General features: G+C 38.0%; 1 protein-coding gene across 2 annotated transcripts; it reads left to right on the forward strand.

Annotated features, from left to right (window-relative positions):
- The first annotated feature begins 630 nt into the window (after nt 1-630).
- LOC149211630 (monooxygenase 2-like) lies at nt 631-5,454 on the forward strand. 2 transcript variants are annotated; one of them, XM_089391553.1, is made up of 7 exons: nt 631-1,020; nt 2,566-2,712; nt 2,806-2,871; nt 3,819-3,878; nt 3,998-4,169; nt 4,458-4,686; nt 4,913-5,454. In XM_089391553.1, the coding sequence occupies exons 1-7, from the start codon at nt 926-928 to the stop codon at nt 5,449-5,451; spliced, it is 1,308 nt and encodes a 435-aa protein (XP_089247679.1). In that variant the 5' UTR covers nt 631-925; the 3' UTR covers nt 5,452-5,454. The 2 variants fall into 2 exon arrangements, with proteins under 2 accessions (XP_089247679.1, XP_089247680.1); XM_089391554.1 differs by lacking the exon at nt 3,819-3,878 and having other exon boundaries at nt 638-1,020.
- The last annotated feature ends 13,923 nt before the right edge of the window (nt 5,455-19,377 follow it).

Consider the following 19,377-nt stretch of genomic DNA (forward strand, 5'->3'; position numbering starts at 1 on the left):
TGTACATTTTTTTTTAAATTTCAAATTTGATTTCTCTTGGCTCTTAGTAGATCCGTAGTTAAAATGGATCTGCACTAGGTCTACAATCCAATATAGAACCAAGTAGTGTGGTTTCCCTTGAATAACAGTGACAAGTGCATTCCCTAATAACAACCAGATATGAGTGTAGCTCGTCTTTTTAGGACATAAGGAAACAAGTTAACTCCCCAAGACCTAGAGGCATTTGCCTTACGGACCACCAACAGATTATTTTCCTGTGATTTTCTTTGAATAATGATGATGAGTCAACTTGCATTCAAGAATATCACCAAAAATAACTGTTATCATTACTCGTTTGCCCGATGTGATAAATTTTCTCACCTAAAAAACACAAAAACATCTAAAGCATTATGGGTAACAAGCATTATGGGTAACAAAGGGATGAAAGGCCAAAAAAAACCAACCAAAAAGTGAAAACTATGTTGATGGAAAAACATTTGGTTAGTGGGCCCCACAATTCCATCGCTTTTCTCAAGTGCCCCGGCTTCTGCTTCTATCCGTAATAATAGACTACTCTGTAAGAATGCAATTCTATATAAATGCATTGGAGCCCATAAACAAAACCAAGGCGGTGATTAGATTTTAAAAGATCGTGTCTTGACTTAAAGTCATCAAAGGATACTCTGAACAAACAAAATTTCACTTCCTTTATATTCTCCCAGATCATTACTTACTACTTTTGCTGCTACTGACTCAAATCCAGTTATAGATCACTGAATTTTTGCAAACCCATTTTCTGTCTGCTTTTATTCCTTAACAGTAACTTGTCATATGATAGCTTGAAGCCTGATTTATTTCTTATATAGTATATCACACCACTTCCTGAGCCCTACTCATACCCACCTTTCAAACACCCTACTGGATTGAAGTTTGAGGAGGTAGGAAGATGAGCAGCAGCAGCATTAGCAATGAGCAATGTGAAGGCATAGTAATTGTGGGTGGTGGAATTGCAGGGCTTGCCACTGCAGTTGCCCTTCAGAGGTACTTAATTTCTTCTTCTGTTCATTTCCCTGCAACTTTGTATCCGTTTAGCTGGTATAGGTCAATGGCTTCATGAAAATAATCAGTAATGATTTTTCCTTTAAAATCTCCGATGTTACTATAGAGTTCCTAAATCCTTAATATAATTGATGTGAAATAACTATTCCACTTTCCATTCATAATTTAGTGTTCATTTCCCTGCAACTTTGTATCCGTTTAGCTGGTATAGGTCAATGGCTTCATGAAAATAATCAGCGTTTAAAATCTCTGATATTACTATCAGAGTTCCTAAATCCTTGATATAATTGATGTGAAATACCTATTCCACTTTCCATTCATAATTTAGTTTTTGAGATGGCAAAGCTCATTATCTAAACTTAATACCAAGCTATCTTTATTGATTGTGATAATTCCATATACATGAATGAATAGGGAATAAGGTGGGTTTCTGCAGGATACCCTGTTCTGATATTTTTGTTAACAATTTATATCTACAGATAAAAGGTTATGGGTTCCAAGCACTCCGGTGTTCTCCAGCTTGGTGTTTTGGTTAAAATCCATGCCTATGAATTTTATCTCCTTCAGCAGTCTTTCTTGATTGCAACAGCTCCATCTCCACATAGAAATAAATAGTCAGTGACCTGGATACCTTGCTGACCACCCAAGTTTCGGTTAAGATCCATATTTGCAAATAGGTTGAGCTCCATGTGTTCGCTGTGGCTTGAGAGGTCTGAGTGACAGTTTTGCATATAAATCTTTTAGAAACAGTTCGATCGGTGTTACTGGTTTCTTAGTTTCTTTGTTAACACCGGAGTTCATCTCTGTTCTTTCAGAAAGCTAAGCCAAATCAGCTCATCCAAGTCATAGTCGCAATTTGACTCGGATATATGGTTCAGACTTGCAAGACCAACACAAGTGAATCAGATCGACTCAACGAAGCATCATGCCTATAAAACACAGAGAAAAAACAAACCAAAAACATTTATTTTGCCTGTTTTCCTGGCCAGATTTCGCAGCAGACAAATAGCAGACTTGTCAAATGTCCAAAGTCTTATGGAATTTTGCAGTATGCAGTACCATCATGTACTTTGAAATCAATTAATATTGAAAATTTGCATTTATATTGATATTGTAGGTTTTCATATTCATAGATTTTTTCTCTTTCTCATCTATATATATATATACCCTCAAGACAACTGCCACTCAGAAATCACGGCTTACCCTTGGACATTGCTAAGCCTGGTAATAGTAACTTTGGTTTTGATGTTGGACAATGAACGAGATAGTGTAACAGAGTGTTTTTTTTCTTTCGTTTGTTAAATTTCAACTTCATTTTTGTTCCATGCCTCTGCATATCCAACTATCCCATTAGGTGAAGGTTAATTTTTCCGGCTCCTGTTTGGTTAATATTTCAAAAGCAGGATTCTGAAAATTGTTTGAACTAGTACTTATTGTGGTCATATTGACTGCCAAACATTGCGTCTTCATTAGGGGTCCTCATTCATATGATTGCTGATTTGTCACATTTGTAATGACCTTGTGCAGAGTTGGTTTGAAGAGCTTGGTGTTAGAGCGAGCAGACTCTTTACGAACCACAGGCACTGCATTGGCTCTAATGACCAATGCTTGGAGGGCGCTCGATGTTCTCGGTGTTGCAGATTCTCTCCGCCTGAAGCATCTACAGATACAGGGGTATGGCCATAGCATCACTCAATTTGATCCTCTGTACTTTACCTCCAACAGCCCTTCCAACAATAATTTAGCTTCTTGTCTGCCAACTTGCAGGGCACAAGTGACTTCCTTCCCTTCAGGATTTACCAAGCAGCTCTCATACACTGGCTCTTGTAAATTGTAAGTATGCCAACATAACTCTTGGCTAATAAATTTCTCAAAAAGCATTCAAGACCATAGAAAACATAGATACAGCAATTGTAAAAACACATCATCTTATAATTTCTGCCCTCCTGGATTCAGGATTTGATCGTTGAAACATTAAGACCACAATTCCCAACACACGACTGATCTCATCGCATGCAGAGTTTAGAATAATGGGTTTCTAGTTCTACTTTTTACAGAGGGTTGATATAGGTGCAACCAGTGGATAGGTAGAAAAATGTCCATCTGCATTTCAATATTTTCAAGATCAAAATGACCAGTAGGGAAAACTAGAGGAGCCTGCCATAGCAAAAGGTTGATGCCATGCTAGAATATGGACACCTATCAGTGTCATATGCTTGTCTGAACCCTAAGTCCAACCAAAAATTCAGAATCATAAGAAGCCCCTTGTTATTGGGCACAATATTCTTAACATCCTTTGCAATCACAGTTAGATCTGTGGAACCTGGTACCCAAAAACAGCATGCTAGGACAGGAGAAAAATATTCTCAGTTCCAGACTGATATCAGGTAGTTTTTTGTTTTGCCTCTAGACGGTACCTCAAGCTTCTACTTTTGAAAAACAAAAATATTCTCAATTATATTGGATGTTTTTCCTGATTTGCGCATTTTGTTACCCACTCCCTCTCATCTTAAATGCCTCTCATGTTAGGGTTGTTGGTTCTTTCAGATTAATGCCCTTGCTTCTCTGGTTCAGATTAATGCTTATCCTGTTGCCTCTTTGCCTAATATTTACTTGTTTACCTGTTTTTATTCTTTATTTTTGTTCCTACTCATTTTTGCATTTAGGAGATTCCTTCGGCACTCTTAGCTGGACTTAACTCCATTGCAGATTCTGGGAATATTTCAGAATCTTACAAACATGAGCAAAGTAAATTGTTTGACCTCACTCGTGTTTGTCAGATGCCAGAATAGTCCCAGAATCTGCAATCCTGCACTCCCTCATTGCCACTATGACATGAGGTACTTTATATTTCCATTATCTATTTTGGTCATTTGTGGACATCGAGATAATTTCTTCATTCTTTCACATGCTTTGTGATGCTAAGAACTTTTCCTTGAGTACTTTTCCTATCTGCCAGAGGGAATCATGAAGTTCGGTGTGTGAAAAGGCGTTTGCTTCTTGAAACCCTTGCAAAAGAATTGGCTCCAGGAACAATCAGATTCAACGCTAAAGTTGTTTCCATTCAACAATCTACAAACTCTTCTTTAACGACAGTAAACCTGGAAGAAGGAGCACTTATCAGAGCTAAGGTAGATTCTGAAATCCAAACTTCTAATCCCCATTAAATGTAATGAAACTTGGTGTAAATGCAATGATAAATTGAATCTCCCCTTGCTAAACAAAGGTAATTTTAATAACCCATGTGCATTGGTTTCTATCAGATGGGAACCTCTGCAGTGGGTTTTCTCACGCAGAAGCACTTCATTTTGTATTTGTGACAAAACTACGGGGTTCTGTTCATTCAAGTTCGATCATTAAATCTATCTTCTATGGTGTGATGTTGGCCTCAACCATTTGGAATGTGTTTCTACTCACAGGTACTGATAGGTTGTGATGGAGTACATTCCGTAGTGGCTCATTCGCTGGGGCTTCAAGCCCCTAGTCTCTCTGGGAGATCTGGCATTAGGGGATTGGCAACGTACCCTGAAGGACATAAGTTTGGGCCAAAGATGCTGCGATTTATGGGAGAACATTTGCGGGCAGGTGTTGTTCCGTGTAATGAGAAGGATGTTTACTGGTTCATAGCCGGGACTTCACTTCCTTGTGGTATAATACTCCATCAACATTTGATATAATCACCAACCTTAAAAGTAGATTCTTAAAAGTTATTGAAAGCTTCTATTATATTCCTTTCCGATAATTTTGAACAACTACATTGCCTTTGAATTGATTAGCTTGACATGGTCATCATCAAATAGCAGTCACAAGCCATGTGAACTATTTGAAAACAAATGACAAAAATATAATACATAACTAATTGGATGCGTTACAGATTCAGATATTGGACGTGATCCAAAGGGTATATTGGAAAAAGCATTGGAAATACTTGGAGATTATCCAGAGGATGTTCTGGACGTAGTAAACAAAACTCAAATGGACACTTTAACATTAACTCATCTCAGCTTGAGATGGCCATGGGCAGTTTTATTTGGAAAACTATGTAAGGGTAATGTGTGTGTTGCAGGGGATGCAATGCATCCTATGACTCCAGACTTAGGACAAGGTGGTTGTTCTTCACTTGAGGATGCAGTGGTTCTTGGAAGGTGCTTGGGAGAAGCAATGGCAATCATGAATTGTCCAGAAGAAGAGAAAATAATTGAAGAAGCATTGAAGAAATATGTGGAGCAAAGGAGATGGAGAGCATTTTGGCTGATAAGTGGAGCATATATAACAGGATTATTGCAACAAGGATCTGGGGGTTTTATAACAAGATTCTTGCGAGATAAGGTTTTGTCTAGCAGGTTGTCCCAATTTTTTTTGAATCACGCAGACTTTGACTGTGGAACACTCTCTTCATGTAATCCTTCCTAATAATCTCCATTATCACTAATTGTCTACTACTTCCATGCTGGATGCCTCACCAATAAACATGGCAATTTCAGATGAACAGAATTGGTTGATACTTGTCTATTGAGGCTAAGGTCTACTAAGACTAAGACAAAAATAGATTCAATTTTTTTCCTTGATACTATCTAATCTCTATATTAAAATCTGGTCAGCTATGTATATATTAGTTATCTGGTCACCTATGTAAATATTAGTAAAGTACAACGAGCAAAAATAATCTGCACAACAGATTAAATGACCTTTACTATTTGCAGACATAACAGTGTCCAGCATGCACAAGTTGTTAGATTTGCATCCAGGCCATGAGCACTGATTTTTTTAAATGTGAACTTGTAAAAACCTAAAAAACTCATTCAATAAGATGACAAAAAATATAAAATATATAATTAACTAAGAGTATTGATGATTGAGAAAGATACTGGATATGGACCTCATACGTTACAGTTCAGATATACTTTGACGATTAAAGGTTCCTTCTTATGGTATTTAGACCATACTTTGAAATCCTAATGAAAATGAAATTGATTGAAGGCAACTAGGGAAGGGTTAAAGAATCCAGGTTTCAATTAGATTAAAAAATTTGGATCCATATTTTTAAGATAGACTTACTTATTCATGAATAGTGAACTCTATAATGTTGCTTATATTTGAAATCATAAATCTGAAATCTGAACTCTTATTTATTAATAAGCTTACAAATAACTGAACAATGAATGAACCCATTGTTAAAACATATCATGCTCTCACCTAATAATGGTCCTCTATATCCTATTATTACACCATTGTTACAAATAACAGAAAAATGAATGAACCCATTGTTAAAACATATCATGCTCTCACCTAATAATGGTCCTCTTCATCCTCTTATTGCACCATGGTCTTTTTGGTACCTCTAGGGTGGTGAGTGGCATGTCTTGTGCTCATCTTATGCCTACATAACACTCACATCAGGGTTGGTAATCTTGCTAATGTGAACGCTTTATTTTTTTGTTCTATTTACTTACCATTTTTCTACCTTCTAGACTTTAAGGTCACATGCTAAAGATTGTTGTACAAATCTTATCATTATCCATTCAGTTACTTCATTCATTCTTGTGTCACCATATTTTTTTCTTTTTCTTTCTTTCAGTGTATATTATCTGAGGTCTCTTCCTTGACTGCTTTTTTTCTTTTTCATTGTAATGATACTCACATAATCAATACTTTATGCAAGTATGCATGTGACCCATAAACTATCGTGGATATTCCATTGAACAATTTGTCACAATAGATTTGATAAAATTATACTTAAAAATCTGAAAATGTATACCATGCAGATTATTTTTCCTTAGACTTTTGGATTTATGAAGTTACGGTTTCATGCATAAGATATTTGAAATGTGGAAAATAGAGAACGAGCAAAACTAAAATCACTCACAACCATAAGAACACAAGATATACCCTAGGGAACCCTTTTGGGAGAAAACCTAGTTAGAAGACGAGGTTGCTTAGCTCTCTCTATCTTCAAATGGAAAATGGATGCAAGTACAAAGAAGTGAGGCCTATGACATGTGGGCTACTATAGTGTACAAATCCTCTTTGTTTTCTCTCTCCCTATCCACTTGCAACTACTCTACTCATATATGGAACAAAATGCATCAAATAGAAAGGGACCATTGTTTCTCCTAGCGGTTTGGTTATAACACAGCCTGATAGCCTACTAGTGGTTAGGTTTGACTCTTTCAACTCTTAACTAGAGTTACAATATGGACTATTCTAGAGTCTTCTTCATCATGATCATGCAGCTAGCCCCTTTTCCATGAATAATGGTGTCTGACGTAGCATCCTCTTGAATTATGGTTATCAAAACAGGAAGGTCAACTTTCGAGTGGCATAACTTTTACATACAAACTTCGTTTGAAGTGATTTTTGCCCCATTGGAAATGCCTTTGTGTGTAAAGTAGCATGTACAAGTTCTAGGAATAGGAAAAAAAAGTTTTACCTCCCAAAAAACACTATTTGATGCCTTAAGCTACTCCCAAAATGTTTCAGAACTCAATTTGCCAAACTGGGTCCCATAGGTAAAAAATGTTATTTGAGTTGATTCCTCCACTTTTCCCACTCTAAAAGCATTAAGATGGATGAAAAAATATAATAATCAAATCTGGATCACACTTCCCCATTTTTTGGGGCTTTTGATCCCCAAAAGCTATTACTGAATGAGGCCAAAAAAAATTCCTACACCTTCTATCGGGTGTAGCATTTAGCTTTGCTTGGAAATTGTCCTTTCAACCCAATCTGCCAAAGGTCATGTTGCCCTTGTCTTGTAGTTTTGGACCTCTTTTGCAAAATTGTATCTTATGTCAACTCCGCCTAAGCATATGGTGCCAAATCCTCTATAGAAGGGAGGACTTATTCCTCTTCCTAGTCTAGAATGGAAGGCTCAAAGAGTTTGAGATTGTCTACATTCACCACTTAAGTAAATGTGCATGTTGTTATATTTCTAATACAAACCAAATTTATTTCTCACGACAATTTATTTTATCCCCAACAATTTATTTATTTTCCCAAATAAATACTGAATCACCGAAAAGTAAATCACTGGTATTTTTAACTTCTAGAATTAAATATATGCAACGGAATTAAACCAGAGAGATCAATCGCACATTGCAAGGTAATTCACCCATAAAATTTCTCTGTCATTTAATTATCTGGAAAATATGGGTTTTACAACCTATAAAGATATAAGGAAAAATACAAAACCGAAACCTATGACATGACTCCCTCAGAATGAATTCAACCCAAGGAACTCGACCTCTAGGAAATCAACCTCTAGATGAAATCGGCCTGAATACTCAGCCAACAACTTGACCTGTGCTCTCCTTTCATGTCACTGATGCGCACTAGGGAAAACTCGGCCTCCTCCAGATAAAATCAATCTCCCTATGACAAGCTGGCTCTGCAATCTCCTGCTACTCTGCCTCCTAGATTCGGCCAAATCCACTCGCACTTCTTCTTTGTGCTCATGATCCATAGAGCCACTCACACTTAGAGAATATTGCTTTCTCTAAATGATGACTCGATCATATACTTTTTGCTTCACCTCCTCGTTAGGCTCCCTTTATAATCTTCATTAAGTCCAAATCCCTAACCCTAATCTCACTTCTAGAATCATCTTGGAGATCAACGATTGAGATTATTTTTAAGTCACTTAAATAATTAAACTATTTGTCCTTATAAAATGACTTAATAGTCCACAATAATTACTTGACTTTAATTATTGTACTTTTCCTAAGTTAGATTTAGGAAAGAAGACATAAATCACTTAATTCACCAAGCAAGCACTTAGAAGAGGCAAATAATGTCATCCAAGTACTAAGACACCAACTATGTAGAAGACCTTATAAAGCTACCACTAACTTCAACACTCCCTTCTAGCAAGGAATGGATTCTCCAACACCCCTAGCTTATCTCAACACTTCACAAACTTCTCTTTAACTAGAGGCTTAGTGAAAACATCTAACACCTTCTCCTTTATAAAATGTATTGCAATCTCACAACACCTCTCTGGACCATGTCTCTAATGAAGTGATATATAATCTCAATATGCTTGGACCAGTCATGAAACATAGTATTCTCAGAGAGCTTATTGTAACTCTAATTATCACAATGAAATATTGTTGGCCCCATTTGCATATCAAATATTCCTGCAAGCATCTTTTGAAACCATATTGCCTCACAACTCACCATACTCGCTTCCATGTACTCTGCCTCTGCTAAAATGAGTGTCACTGACTATTACTTCCTACTGAACCATGAGATCATGGTTGATCCCAAGTTGAAACAACATCTAGATGTGGAGTTTTTGTCCACTACACTCCCTGCCCAATCAAATTCTATGTACCCTTGTAGCTCCACTCCACCAGCTCTGACATACCTCACCCCAAAGTCTACTATATCATGCAGGTACCTCAACACATGATTTTCTGCCACCTAATGAACTTGTCTTAGCTCCATCATGAACTGATTGTGTGTTCACAAAAAAACATATATTCGACCTAGTGTGGATCAGATACATCAAGGAACTTATCAGTTGCCTATATAGTGTGGCATCCACTAATTCACCTTTAGAAGTGCTCAATTTCTTCAGGTTAGTGATCATCAATGTAGACGTAGGCCTACAATCCTCCATATTGAACCTCTTCAAGATTTCAACTGCATACTTTCCCTGCCCAAGGAAAATCTCTCTTGGTTGTTGTCACACCTCCAATCCCAAAAAGTAGTGCATCAATCCGATGTCCTTCAAGTCGAACTATGAAGCAAGATCCTCCTTGCACATCTCTATGAGCTTCTCGGATATTGTCAAAAGAGATCATCCACATATAATACCAAGATGAGTGGTCCACCCTCAACAAGTACATAGTATAATTTGGGATTTGCTTCACTCTTGGTGACGCCCAAACCAAGAAGATATCCATCGATCCTAGCATACCATGTGCATGGAGCCTGCTTTAGCTCATAAAGGACCTTCTTCAACTTTCATACATGGCAATCTCTTCCCTACACCTCAAAGCCCTAAGGTTGCTTGATATACAAATCCTCCTCGATTACCCCACTGAGGAAAGTAGTCTTCGCATCCATCTGATGTATCCTCCACCCCATCTCTGAAGCAATGGACATAACTGCTCTACTGGATGTATATCTAGCAACAGGTGTGAATGTCTCCTCATATTCCACTACCTCCTTCTGGGAGAACCCTCTCGCCACGAACCTCACTTTATACTTCTCGATACTACCATCAGTTGTATGTTTGATCTTATAGATCCATCGAGAAGTGACAATAGACTTTCCCTTTGATCTCGACATGATGTCCCATACATCATTTCTCATGGTGGATCTATACTCCTCTATCATTGCATCTCTTTAGACCTGCTCATTTATAACCTCCTCAAAAGTGGAAGGCTCATATTTGTTGACATTACTCGTTAGTGCCAAATAACTGAAAAAAATCTCGTCGGTGGTCTGCTCTGCCTAAAGGTGCTACTATTAGCCTCCACATGCTCCTCAACATCCCTCAAGGTTTGCTCGACCCATCTCAACCTCCTCCTGGTATAACTCGAAGGAATATCCAACGCCTCCAGATCTATCGACTGTGTCTCTATTACTAGTGCTACTAGTCCCTACTCAACCTTAGGAGCCTCTCACTTCCAATCCACTATCGTTGTTGGCTCCTTCTCATGAGATCTCTTAAGGGTTCTTCCCTCATCAAATTTGAAATATTGAATCAATATCACCTTCCTCTATCCTAGAATGTAGACTCGGTAGGCCTTTGAGACCTCACTATAACCCACAAATACGCCCCTCTCAAACAAGGGATCCAATTTAGTCCTTTTTCTTTGTAGGAACATGGACATAAAGTGGACTACTGAATATGCGAAAGTGACTCACATATGATTTTACTTTTGTAAACAACTCTTGTTGAGTCGCTTCGTCCAACACATTGTGAGGACTCCTGTTCTACATGTACATAGTTGTATTGCAGGCCTCCACCCATGAAAACATAGGCAAATCCTTATCATAGATCATTTCCCTCGCTGCCTCCTTGACAGTCCTATTTTTCCTCTTAGCAACCCCATTCTGATGAGGGTTGTAAGGCATTGTGAGCTCCTTCTTAATTCTTTCTTCCCTGCAAAAATCCTAGAACTCATTGGAGGTATACTTGCCCCCATTATCCGATCACAACACCTTAGTATTCTTCCTAGTTTGGTTCTTCGTAAGAGTTTTGAACTCCTAAAACTAATCAAATACCTCATCCTTGGTCTTCAGGAAGTAGATCCAAGTTTTTCTAGAATAATCATCTATGAACGTTGCAAATTTAAGAACCCTGTGATCAATGTCATGGACATAGGACCACAAATATTTGAGTGCATTGAGTCTAGTACTCCATTAGACCCAGTGTCATTGTGAGGATATGCCATTTTGACTTGCTTTCCAAGTGTACACCCTTTACACACTCCATCCTGCTCCACCCTGGTTTTTGGAAACCTAGTGATTGTTAGGTCCCTACAATACTAGTGATTACCCCATTACTATTGTATTTGTATCCCTTATTAATATTGTTGTGCCCTTATTGTCCCCATATTTTTATTACTGTGCCCCATAACATCCATCTATTGTTATTTTTGTGGCTTTATATTCTTATTGTTAGGTTGGCTGGGTTATATTGTGACTCCTTAGACTCCTACATATAGAAAGGAGGTTTTGTTATTTGAATCATCCAAGAATTGTTTATTTATGTAATGTAAAGGAGGTTGCCTCCTTGAAGAGGCTGAATTCTAAGGCGTTGATCTATCTTTTTTTGAGCTGGTTTCCTAACATTTGGTATCAGAGGATAATCTTTGTTCTAAAAAGTATTTAAGGCTATCATGATCCGTTTTTACCTTGAAGTGTCTTCCCATTAGGTAGGGTCGCCATTTCTTAAGTGCATGTAGTATTGCCAACATTTCCTTCTCATAAATAGCTTTGTGTAAAAACTTTCCCTTGATTGGACGACTTTCAAAAGCAATGGGTCTTTCATCTTGCATTAAAACGGCACCAATTCCATTTCCTGAAGCATCACATTCTACAATAAAGGTTTTTGTGAAGTCTGGTGTAGCTAAGATTGGTGTTGTTAATTCTTCCGTAAAAATTGCCCAAGTGATAATTTGTTTACGAGAGAAAAGCCATTGATACCATACAAACTGATTTGGTTCCAAATATAAAGTTTCAATACGTACTTTTTGTGTGTTTTTCACATTATTGAGATCGAAAAATTGCTCCATCTGTAATATCCATGTTGTGGGATCCTTGCCATCAAACTTCCTCATATCGATTTTTGAAATATGTTGGATCTAGAACTACTCAAGCGTTGAAGACAACACTTTTTTTGAAGAAGAGGGGCATGTTAGGTCCCTATAATACTAGTGATTACCCCATTACTGTTGTAGTTGTATCCGTTATTAATATTTTTGTGCCCCTATTGTCCCCATATTTTTATTATTGTGCCCCATAGAATGCCTCTATTGTTATTTTTGTGGCTTTATATTCTTATTGTTAGGTCGACTGGGTTATATTGTGACTCCTTAGACTCCTATATATAGAAAGGAGGTTTTGTCATTTGAATCATTCAAGAATTGTTCATTTATGTAATGTAAAGGAGGTTGCCCCCTCGAAGAGGCTGAATTCTAAGGTGTTGATCTATCTTTTCTTGAGTTGGTTTCCTAATAGTGACCATCCTTTTCACCATAGGAAGAGCTTTGTAATGTAGGTGCCCCATCCTCTTATGCCAAATCTCGCTCTGGTTGTCACTCTCATGTATGAGAGCCTTCACTAGTTGTCCTCTCAATAGATAGAGATCCCTCACCCTTCTATCAATCACCCACTTCTTTTTTATATTAGTCCCTTTTGGCCCAACAACCACTTCACCTACCATAAATTTGACCTCCAATCCTCTTTCCTTTATGGCCGAAACTGAAAGGATATTTTTCTCCAAACTCAATACTTACATTACCTCGTTCACCTCCATAATGCCAACTGATTCCATCTTAAACTCAATACTCCCAGTACCTTCTATTGCATACTTTTCCTTATCACTAAGCTCCACATGTACATTTTTGGGTCCTCTGGTCATGTTGGTGAATAAGTCTCAAGATCCCTTCATGTGACAAGATGATCCACTATCCACAAACCAAACACCTCTCGTGAAGGTTCTAGAAAGGCAAGATACTAAGGTGAGGTTTTTCTCAGATTTCTTGGAAATTTTCTCCATCTGCATAGTAGTTGTTGTAGTAGTCTTTCCCTTGCCCTTCCTTTTGTTTGTACATTGACTGGAAAAATGTCTAAACGTATGACAAGCAAAGCACTTCACTTTTCTCATGTCATTTTGCTTCTTATTCTGTGAAGATCCTCCTCCACCCTAGTTTTTCTTAGCCTTCACTTTTTCCTTTTTCGCTTCTGAAGCAAGAGAAAGCTCATCTTTCTCTTCACCACCCTTTTGCTATCCCTTGGTCAATGAGTTTTCCCAAATCTCCTTCTAGGTTAAGTCATCCCATAACTAGCTCCAATTGGGAAGTTGTTGACGAGCAAGAATCCCATCTAGAAAAGTGGACCAGTGCTTTACGCACACCTTAAGAGAAACTTTAACTAGCTTTGAATCATGCATAGTTTCCCCAACAGTTGCAAGCTCATCATGAGCCTATTGGACCCTCATTAGATAATATGTCACAACCTCAAATCTATCCATTTTAATGATGTTTAATTTCACCTGCAACACCATTTTTCTATTCTTATTTGTACTTTGATAAAGATTGGTCAGAGCTACCCACATCTATCTTCTGATCTCATTCCTTGATATGTGAAGAATTATATGTGTTGAGAAATCTAGGGGAAGCAACATATGATGATTTCTCTTGCTTTGATAACTATTTGTGGTGTATTTTTACTTCACTTAATTAGCTTCTTCTTTCACTTGTTATTATTAGTGTTTTCTTCATCAAACAACTACCAATAAGAACAATGAGACAAAGGACACATGATATAGGTGATTAGCCAAGGCCAAAACCTCTCTTATCTAAGAGGAAAGCCCACAAGAATTCGTCTTCTTATAGAATCTTCAATTGACGAATTCGAATACCTAGATCCTTGACACAAATCCCTCCAATACCAAGTCAATGCCTCTCCTTGATGACCTTCTCTTTCACAAAGTCAAATTCAGTCAAACTCGCTTTCTAGTAGCAGTGGCTTCTCCTTCAAACTATTTTTTGGACCTGCAACTTCTTGACTACAAATCGACCTTACTGCAAAAACCCTAGGCCACAAGTGTGAGTGAGAATATGGAGAAATTTGCCTCCTTTCTTCTTCGCTTGGTAAGTTACTTCCTCCTCAACAATTCGGCTTGCAATATGATCCATTTTCCACCCAAATTTTGTCCTCTAGAGTGAATTTTCAATCTTCTTTCTATAGTGAGAGCCCTAATACTCCTCGCACAAGTGAGTTACTTTATCCCAAAAACAGATCCAAATTTTTCTGTCATCTTTCTCCTTTTCTTCATTGTACTAAGAGGCTTCTTATTCCTTCTTATTCGCACTTCTTGCTTGTTCTTGATGCTGGATCGATGCTCCTTCAAATGAGGTCAAGCTCTTCAACATATAGGATTCATGTCCATCTTTGTAGGTCCACTTGTCACTGTCTCTAGGCCGACTTGATTGTTAGCACGTAAAGAGGTCTTGGAGGGTTATTTGAATTTATTTTGACTCAAATATTTTATTTTACAATACGTAACATGCCCCAAATGGGTCTTTCATACATGGAAATGAATTAATGACTTGTAGACTCAATGACAAGCCCTAGGAGCTCAAAATGGGAGCTTGATCTAAAAATAAATTTACTTCAGCATGAAACCCATGCCTCAAGAACAACAATAATAAATTTATTTTTCTCATTACATCAAAAACATAAAATCATGATTACATATGTCATTATGAAGACCAAACCTAGTTACATATTTCAATGCCCCCTCTTAACTAGGGAGGTATTCATAATCCATACAAGGTACTTGGACATTCTCAAACTGAAGAATTCTCATAAGAAGAGTCAGATTGTTAATCCATCTGTTTAGCATCATATCATCCAACATTGTCACATAGCAGGGCCTTGACTAACATCTCTATCTCTCCACAAGATCGGGTCACAATGCTTGCAAGACCAATGGTTTGTAGACACCTTCATCATTGTCCCTCAAGGAACATACTCCACCCGAGTTTTCACAGGGTATGTCCTTCCAGGACTATTATTATCTTGGATTCCCAATCCTCAAAGGATATTGGTCCTCTATGACTACTCTTATCTTGGATTCCCTACCACATCCTCAAAGAGTATCAGATGTTATATTCTTACCCAATCCTCCATTCTTTCTTCCCAAGTGAAGACAAGAATGATGTGCATATCTCTCCCTCTCAACTAGGGAGGATATACCCATTCCTATGAAGGAATGTATCTATTCCTATAAAAGGAATGTATCCAAGCTCCCTCTTACCTAGGGACTTGTCCAAGCTCTTTTTTAACCAAAAAATTTCTTCCAAGCTCCCTCTTAACTAGAGACCTATTTCTAGCAGTAGCTATCTCTTCTTTGGTGGAGATCATGGTACCTTCAACTACTTGTAGAGCATCTCCATTTGATGTCATGAATTTCATCCTCATATTTATGGAGCCTTCATCTTGTAGGGCATCGACCATCTGTTATCACTAGAATCTATAGTTCATGTATATGTTAATTATCCATAAGTTTTTATAAAGTCTTGAGGTCTTGTAAATAAGTTTGTTAACTTATGTCAATTTCAAATTTTGAAATTCAAGAGTTATGAATGAAATTCGTGTAAAGGCAAGGGCATTAGTCATCTTCCATCATGGTTAGTTATGTCATGTCATGTCATTGGTACTTGCGCAGTTTCGCAGCACGGGTATGATCTCTTAGGTACTTGCGCAGTTTCGTAGCGCGAGTGTGATTGGTCAGTTCTGCTGCTAAATAATGTTTGCGTGTTTTCGTAGCGGCCCGTTTGCCAGCGATTTCGTAGCGCATTCCTTTAAATTTGAACTGCCCGCGCTACGAAATCGGGGTTTCGGGCTGTTGTCTAGTTTTTTTTCCTGAAATGTCTAATCCGAGAAGTGGTGAGTCACGAGTCCGGTTATGATTGTTTCCTCACACCATTTACGTGTCATGATTAGCCATTACTTTGCCATCAGGTCTGATTTCATTGAGTTATGTGTCAGTTTGGAGGACGTTATAGGAAGTGGTCATTCCATAATGTGTTTTTCATAACATATGAATGTCTTCTACTCTATGAAAAGCGTGAGCTTTATTCTAATCAGACTACTGCAAGCGAGCCTGAGTTCTACAGCCAAGGAGTGTTATCGTGCTGCAAACCACCGGCATTTCCTTGTGTAGAATTGTGCAAAGAAACATGGAGAGAAAGGAGCACCGTTCGGGTAGATGTGTGAGAACAGAGCCGGAGGGATTAGATGTAACCCTCAGTGATGAGGAAGTAGCAAAGGCGTTCAGAGCTGCTGGTTGTTGGCGGTTCTGTGAAAAACTCAAAGGTGGACATGCAGAAGTGACCAAGGCATTTGCAGTGAACTTCACGGGATTAAATTCAAAGGTGGCCATGCTGGAGTTTCCGGTTTCCCCTGAAGTCATTTCTACAGTTACAGAAATCCCAAGAGGTGGCCAAGAATGGTTCAAGAATTTCAAGTTTGATATGGGTCCGTGTAAGGAGTTCTTAAAGGCACCATATGTAGACGAAGATCTTACTAAAGCTGTCCCAAGGAGCTATCTTAAGGAGAATTATGCTACATTATTGACATGCATCCAGAAGTACTTGACATGTGAAGGTCGGTACAACAAAGTCTACTCATATCATTTCAAGCTGCTACTACACTTCACTGGTAAGAGCTCAATAGACATCCCTTTTTACTTATTCAGGAGTATTTCTAAGATGTGTGACAAGATTCAGTTGAAAAAGGAAGCTTATGAAACATCTCTTTTTCATCATGGTCTGGTTAAATTATTGGTGTTGGATAGCCTACATAAAATTGGTAAAGACTGGGATTCGTTTGTATTCATGGCCGGTTTCCCTAGTAAAACGGGCCTCACTCCATTACCTGTAAGAGAAAGAGAAGATAGGAGTGAGGATACTACTTTGGCTGAGATTAGGAAAGAAATAACAGACCATAAGAAGCCCAAAGCTAAAACAAAGAAGCCAGAGAGGTCTGTAACAGTCAAAGAAACACCTGAAGCATCAACAAAGAAGACTCCTAAGTTAGCAGTCAAAGAAACTCCTGAGGCATCAGTAGTCAAAACTTCGAAATCATCCAAAGTGTCTGAAAAAGAAGCCTCTAAGTTGCCGCTTAAGGAAACACCAGAATCATCTAAACAGAAGACTCACAAAAGAAAAGATGAAATTAAGTCTAGTGAAGTTGAAAGAGTTTCAAGAGCAAGAACTAGAGGCCAGCTGAACAAAGAAAAAGGAAAATCTGCTCATGTGGAAGAGAGTCCTGTTTCTAAGGGTAATCTAAATGATTTGCTGGAAGCCATTGAATTAGAACAAGAACATCCAATCCAAGTTGAACCGCTTGAAATAGAACCAGATCAATTGGTGGCACCTATGCATATTGATCTAACACAATCTTCACCTGAGAGTTCTAAGAAGTCAAAGGCTTCCAAAAGGTTAAAGTTTGAAGAACCAGGTAAAGAGTATGCCTTTAAACCTCGCAGACCAATGACTAGGAGGCAAATAAAGGAAGCAGAAAAGGCTCAAAAAGAGAAAGTCCCTTCAGACATGCCTAGGACAGAGGCACTTGAAATCTTCTCTGGAATAGTCCAAGCAGTTAAAAACAAGAATAAGGACAATAAGGTGGTTATCAGTCAAAGTGGAAATGTGGTTGCCATTACAAAACAAGCTGGAGCAAGTAAGGAGATACCTCAGGTTCATAATATCTTTAAAGAGAAGGCAGTGAGATATACTAGTTATAAGAAAGCTGTGATGAAAGGTAAAACAAGTTTGATCAGTCAAGCTAGTTCGGTATCTGACGCCTATGTATGGACAATACCAGCTCTAAAACAGGCAAAAACTATGAAACAAATGAATGCAAGTCTAAGAGCACAGAACAAGAAGTTGAAGGAGGAAGTCATCAGCCTGAAAGAAAAGCTAGACAAGCTAGCTAAATGATTCAAGGAGGAATGTGTTTTCTCAAATTTTGATATATGTTAGGCCATTGTTTTTTTTAAAAGTTTTTGAGACTTTTTTGTGTCTTCACACCTGTATGGAAAGACTAAAGGAATCATAGATTTGAAATATTGCTGTTTTGAGGTTCATATATTTAATTTTGATGACCTACAGCAGTTTCGTAGCGCGCTACGAAACTGCTGTAGATGACTGGTTAGGTTTAAAGCTTGAGTTGGAATGCTGAGATCAGCATATATTCAAAGAGATGGTTTAATGTCAGCATGTAGACTATAGAAGATCAGTCAGAAATTTTGAAAAGGAGGTCAGGTGTAAATATTCAAAGAAAAAGTCGAAGTTTTGTCTTTTGCCTAAAAGTCACTTTATCTCCGAAATTTTAGGGTTTGGATAGAGCTGCTGAGGTGTTAAATGATACACTTGTCCAGTTGTGGGATGGCTGGGTTATGAGTTTTCTTCAGTCACACGGGACTATCCAAGGTTTAAATGGCTTAAAGATGGATCATTAATATATGAACACCGAGGGGAGGCAGCAACCAAGAATATAGGCTTCATTTTCTTTTCGGTTGTTGAAGTCATCTATGCATCAAGTATCCGGAGCTGTATGTACATTGAATCTGTTTTAAGCTTGGATATGGTTATTATTGCAGTACTACAGGTGGCAAGCTCAAAGGACACATCAGGGTATACAAGGAAGAAGACTTAAAGTGCCAATATGATGGAATCCTCTGTTTTCGTAGCATCATATCTCTTGTAATAAATTAGTTCGTTTATGTTATTGTTAAGGTCATTTATGTCAAAAGCCCGAGCTCCCTTCATGCTTGATGAGGAGTCTCGTACAGCAGTGTTTTGATAGGCTATATATAGGAAGAACTTAGATGTAAAAAAGGTTGGATACTTAATAGAAAAAGTGTGTTGTTTTGGGCCACTGTAAGATCTTTTTTGACAGTAATAGTAAAACAGAGTGATTCTCTTCTCAAGATTCTCGAAGGATTGTCATGGTCAAATGAAATGATGATGTGTTATACCTTATGTTATTTTATGGTTTTGTTGTATGCAATCACTCAGAATTCATACTTATATGCTCTGACTTCCTGTGTATACAGCAAGCTATGTGTGGTGGAATATGTTTGACTTG

Source organism: Pinus tabuliformis, chromosome 1_1, assembly GCF_031772625.1.
Source record: "Pinus tabuliformis cultivar Carrire ecotype Pingquan chromosome 1_1, CPIR1, whole genome shotgun sequence".
NCBI lineage: Eukaryota > Viridiplantae > Streptophyta > Pinopsida > Pinales > Pinaceae > Pinus > Pinus tabuliformis.

Excerpts from the sequence above, each read along its gene's own strand:
- LOC149211630 (XM_089391553.1), top strand. The coding sequence starts at position 926 with ATGAGCAGCAGCAGCATTAGCAATGAGCAATGTGAAGGCATAGTAATT. Across the intron at positions 1,021-2,565 it reads ACTGCAGTTGCCCTTCAGAG|AGTTGGTTTGAAGAGCTTGG; the intron begins GTACTTAATTTC and ends GACCTTGTGCAG. Across the intron at positions 3,879-3,997 it reads CATTGCCACTATGACATGAG|AGGGAATCATGAAGTTCGGT; the intron begins GTACTTTATATT and ends CCTATCTGCCAG.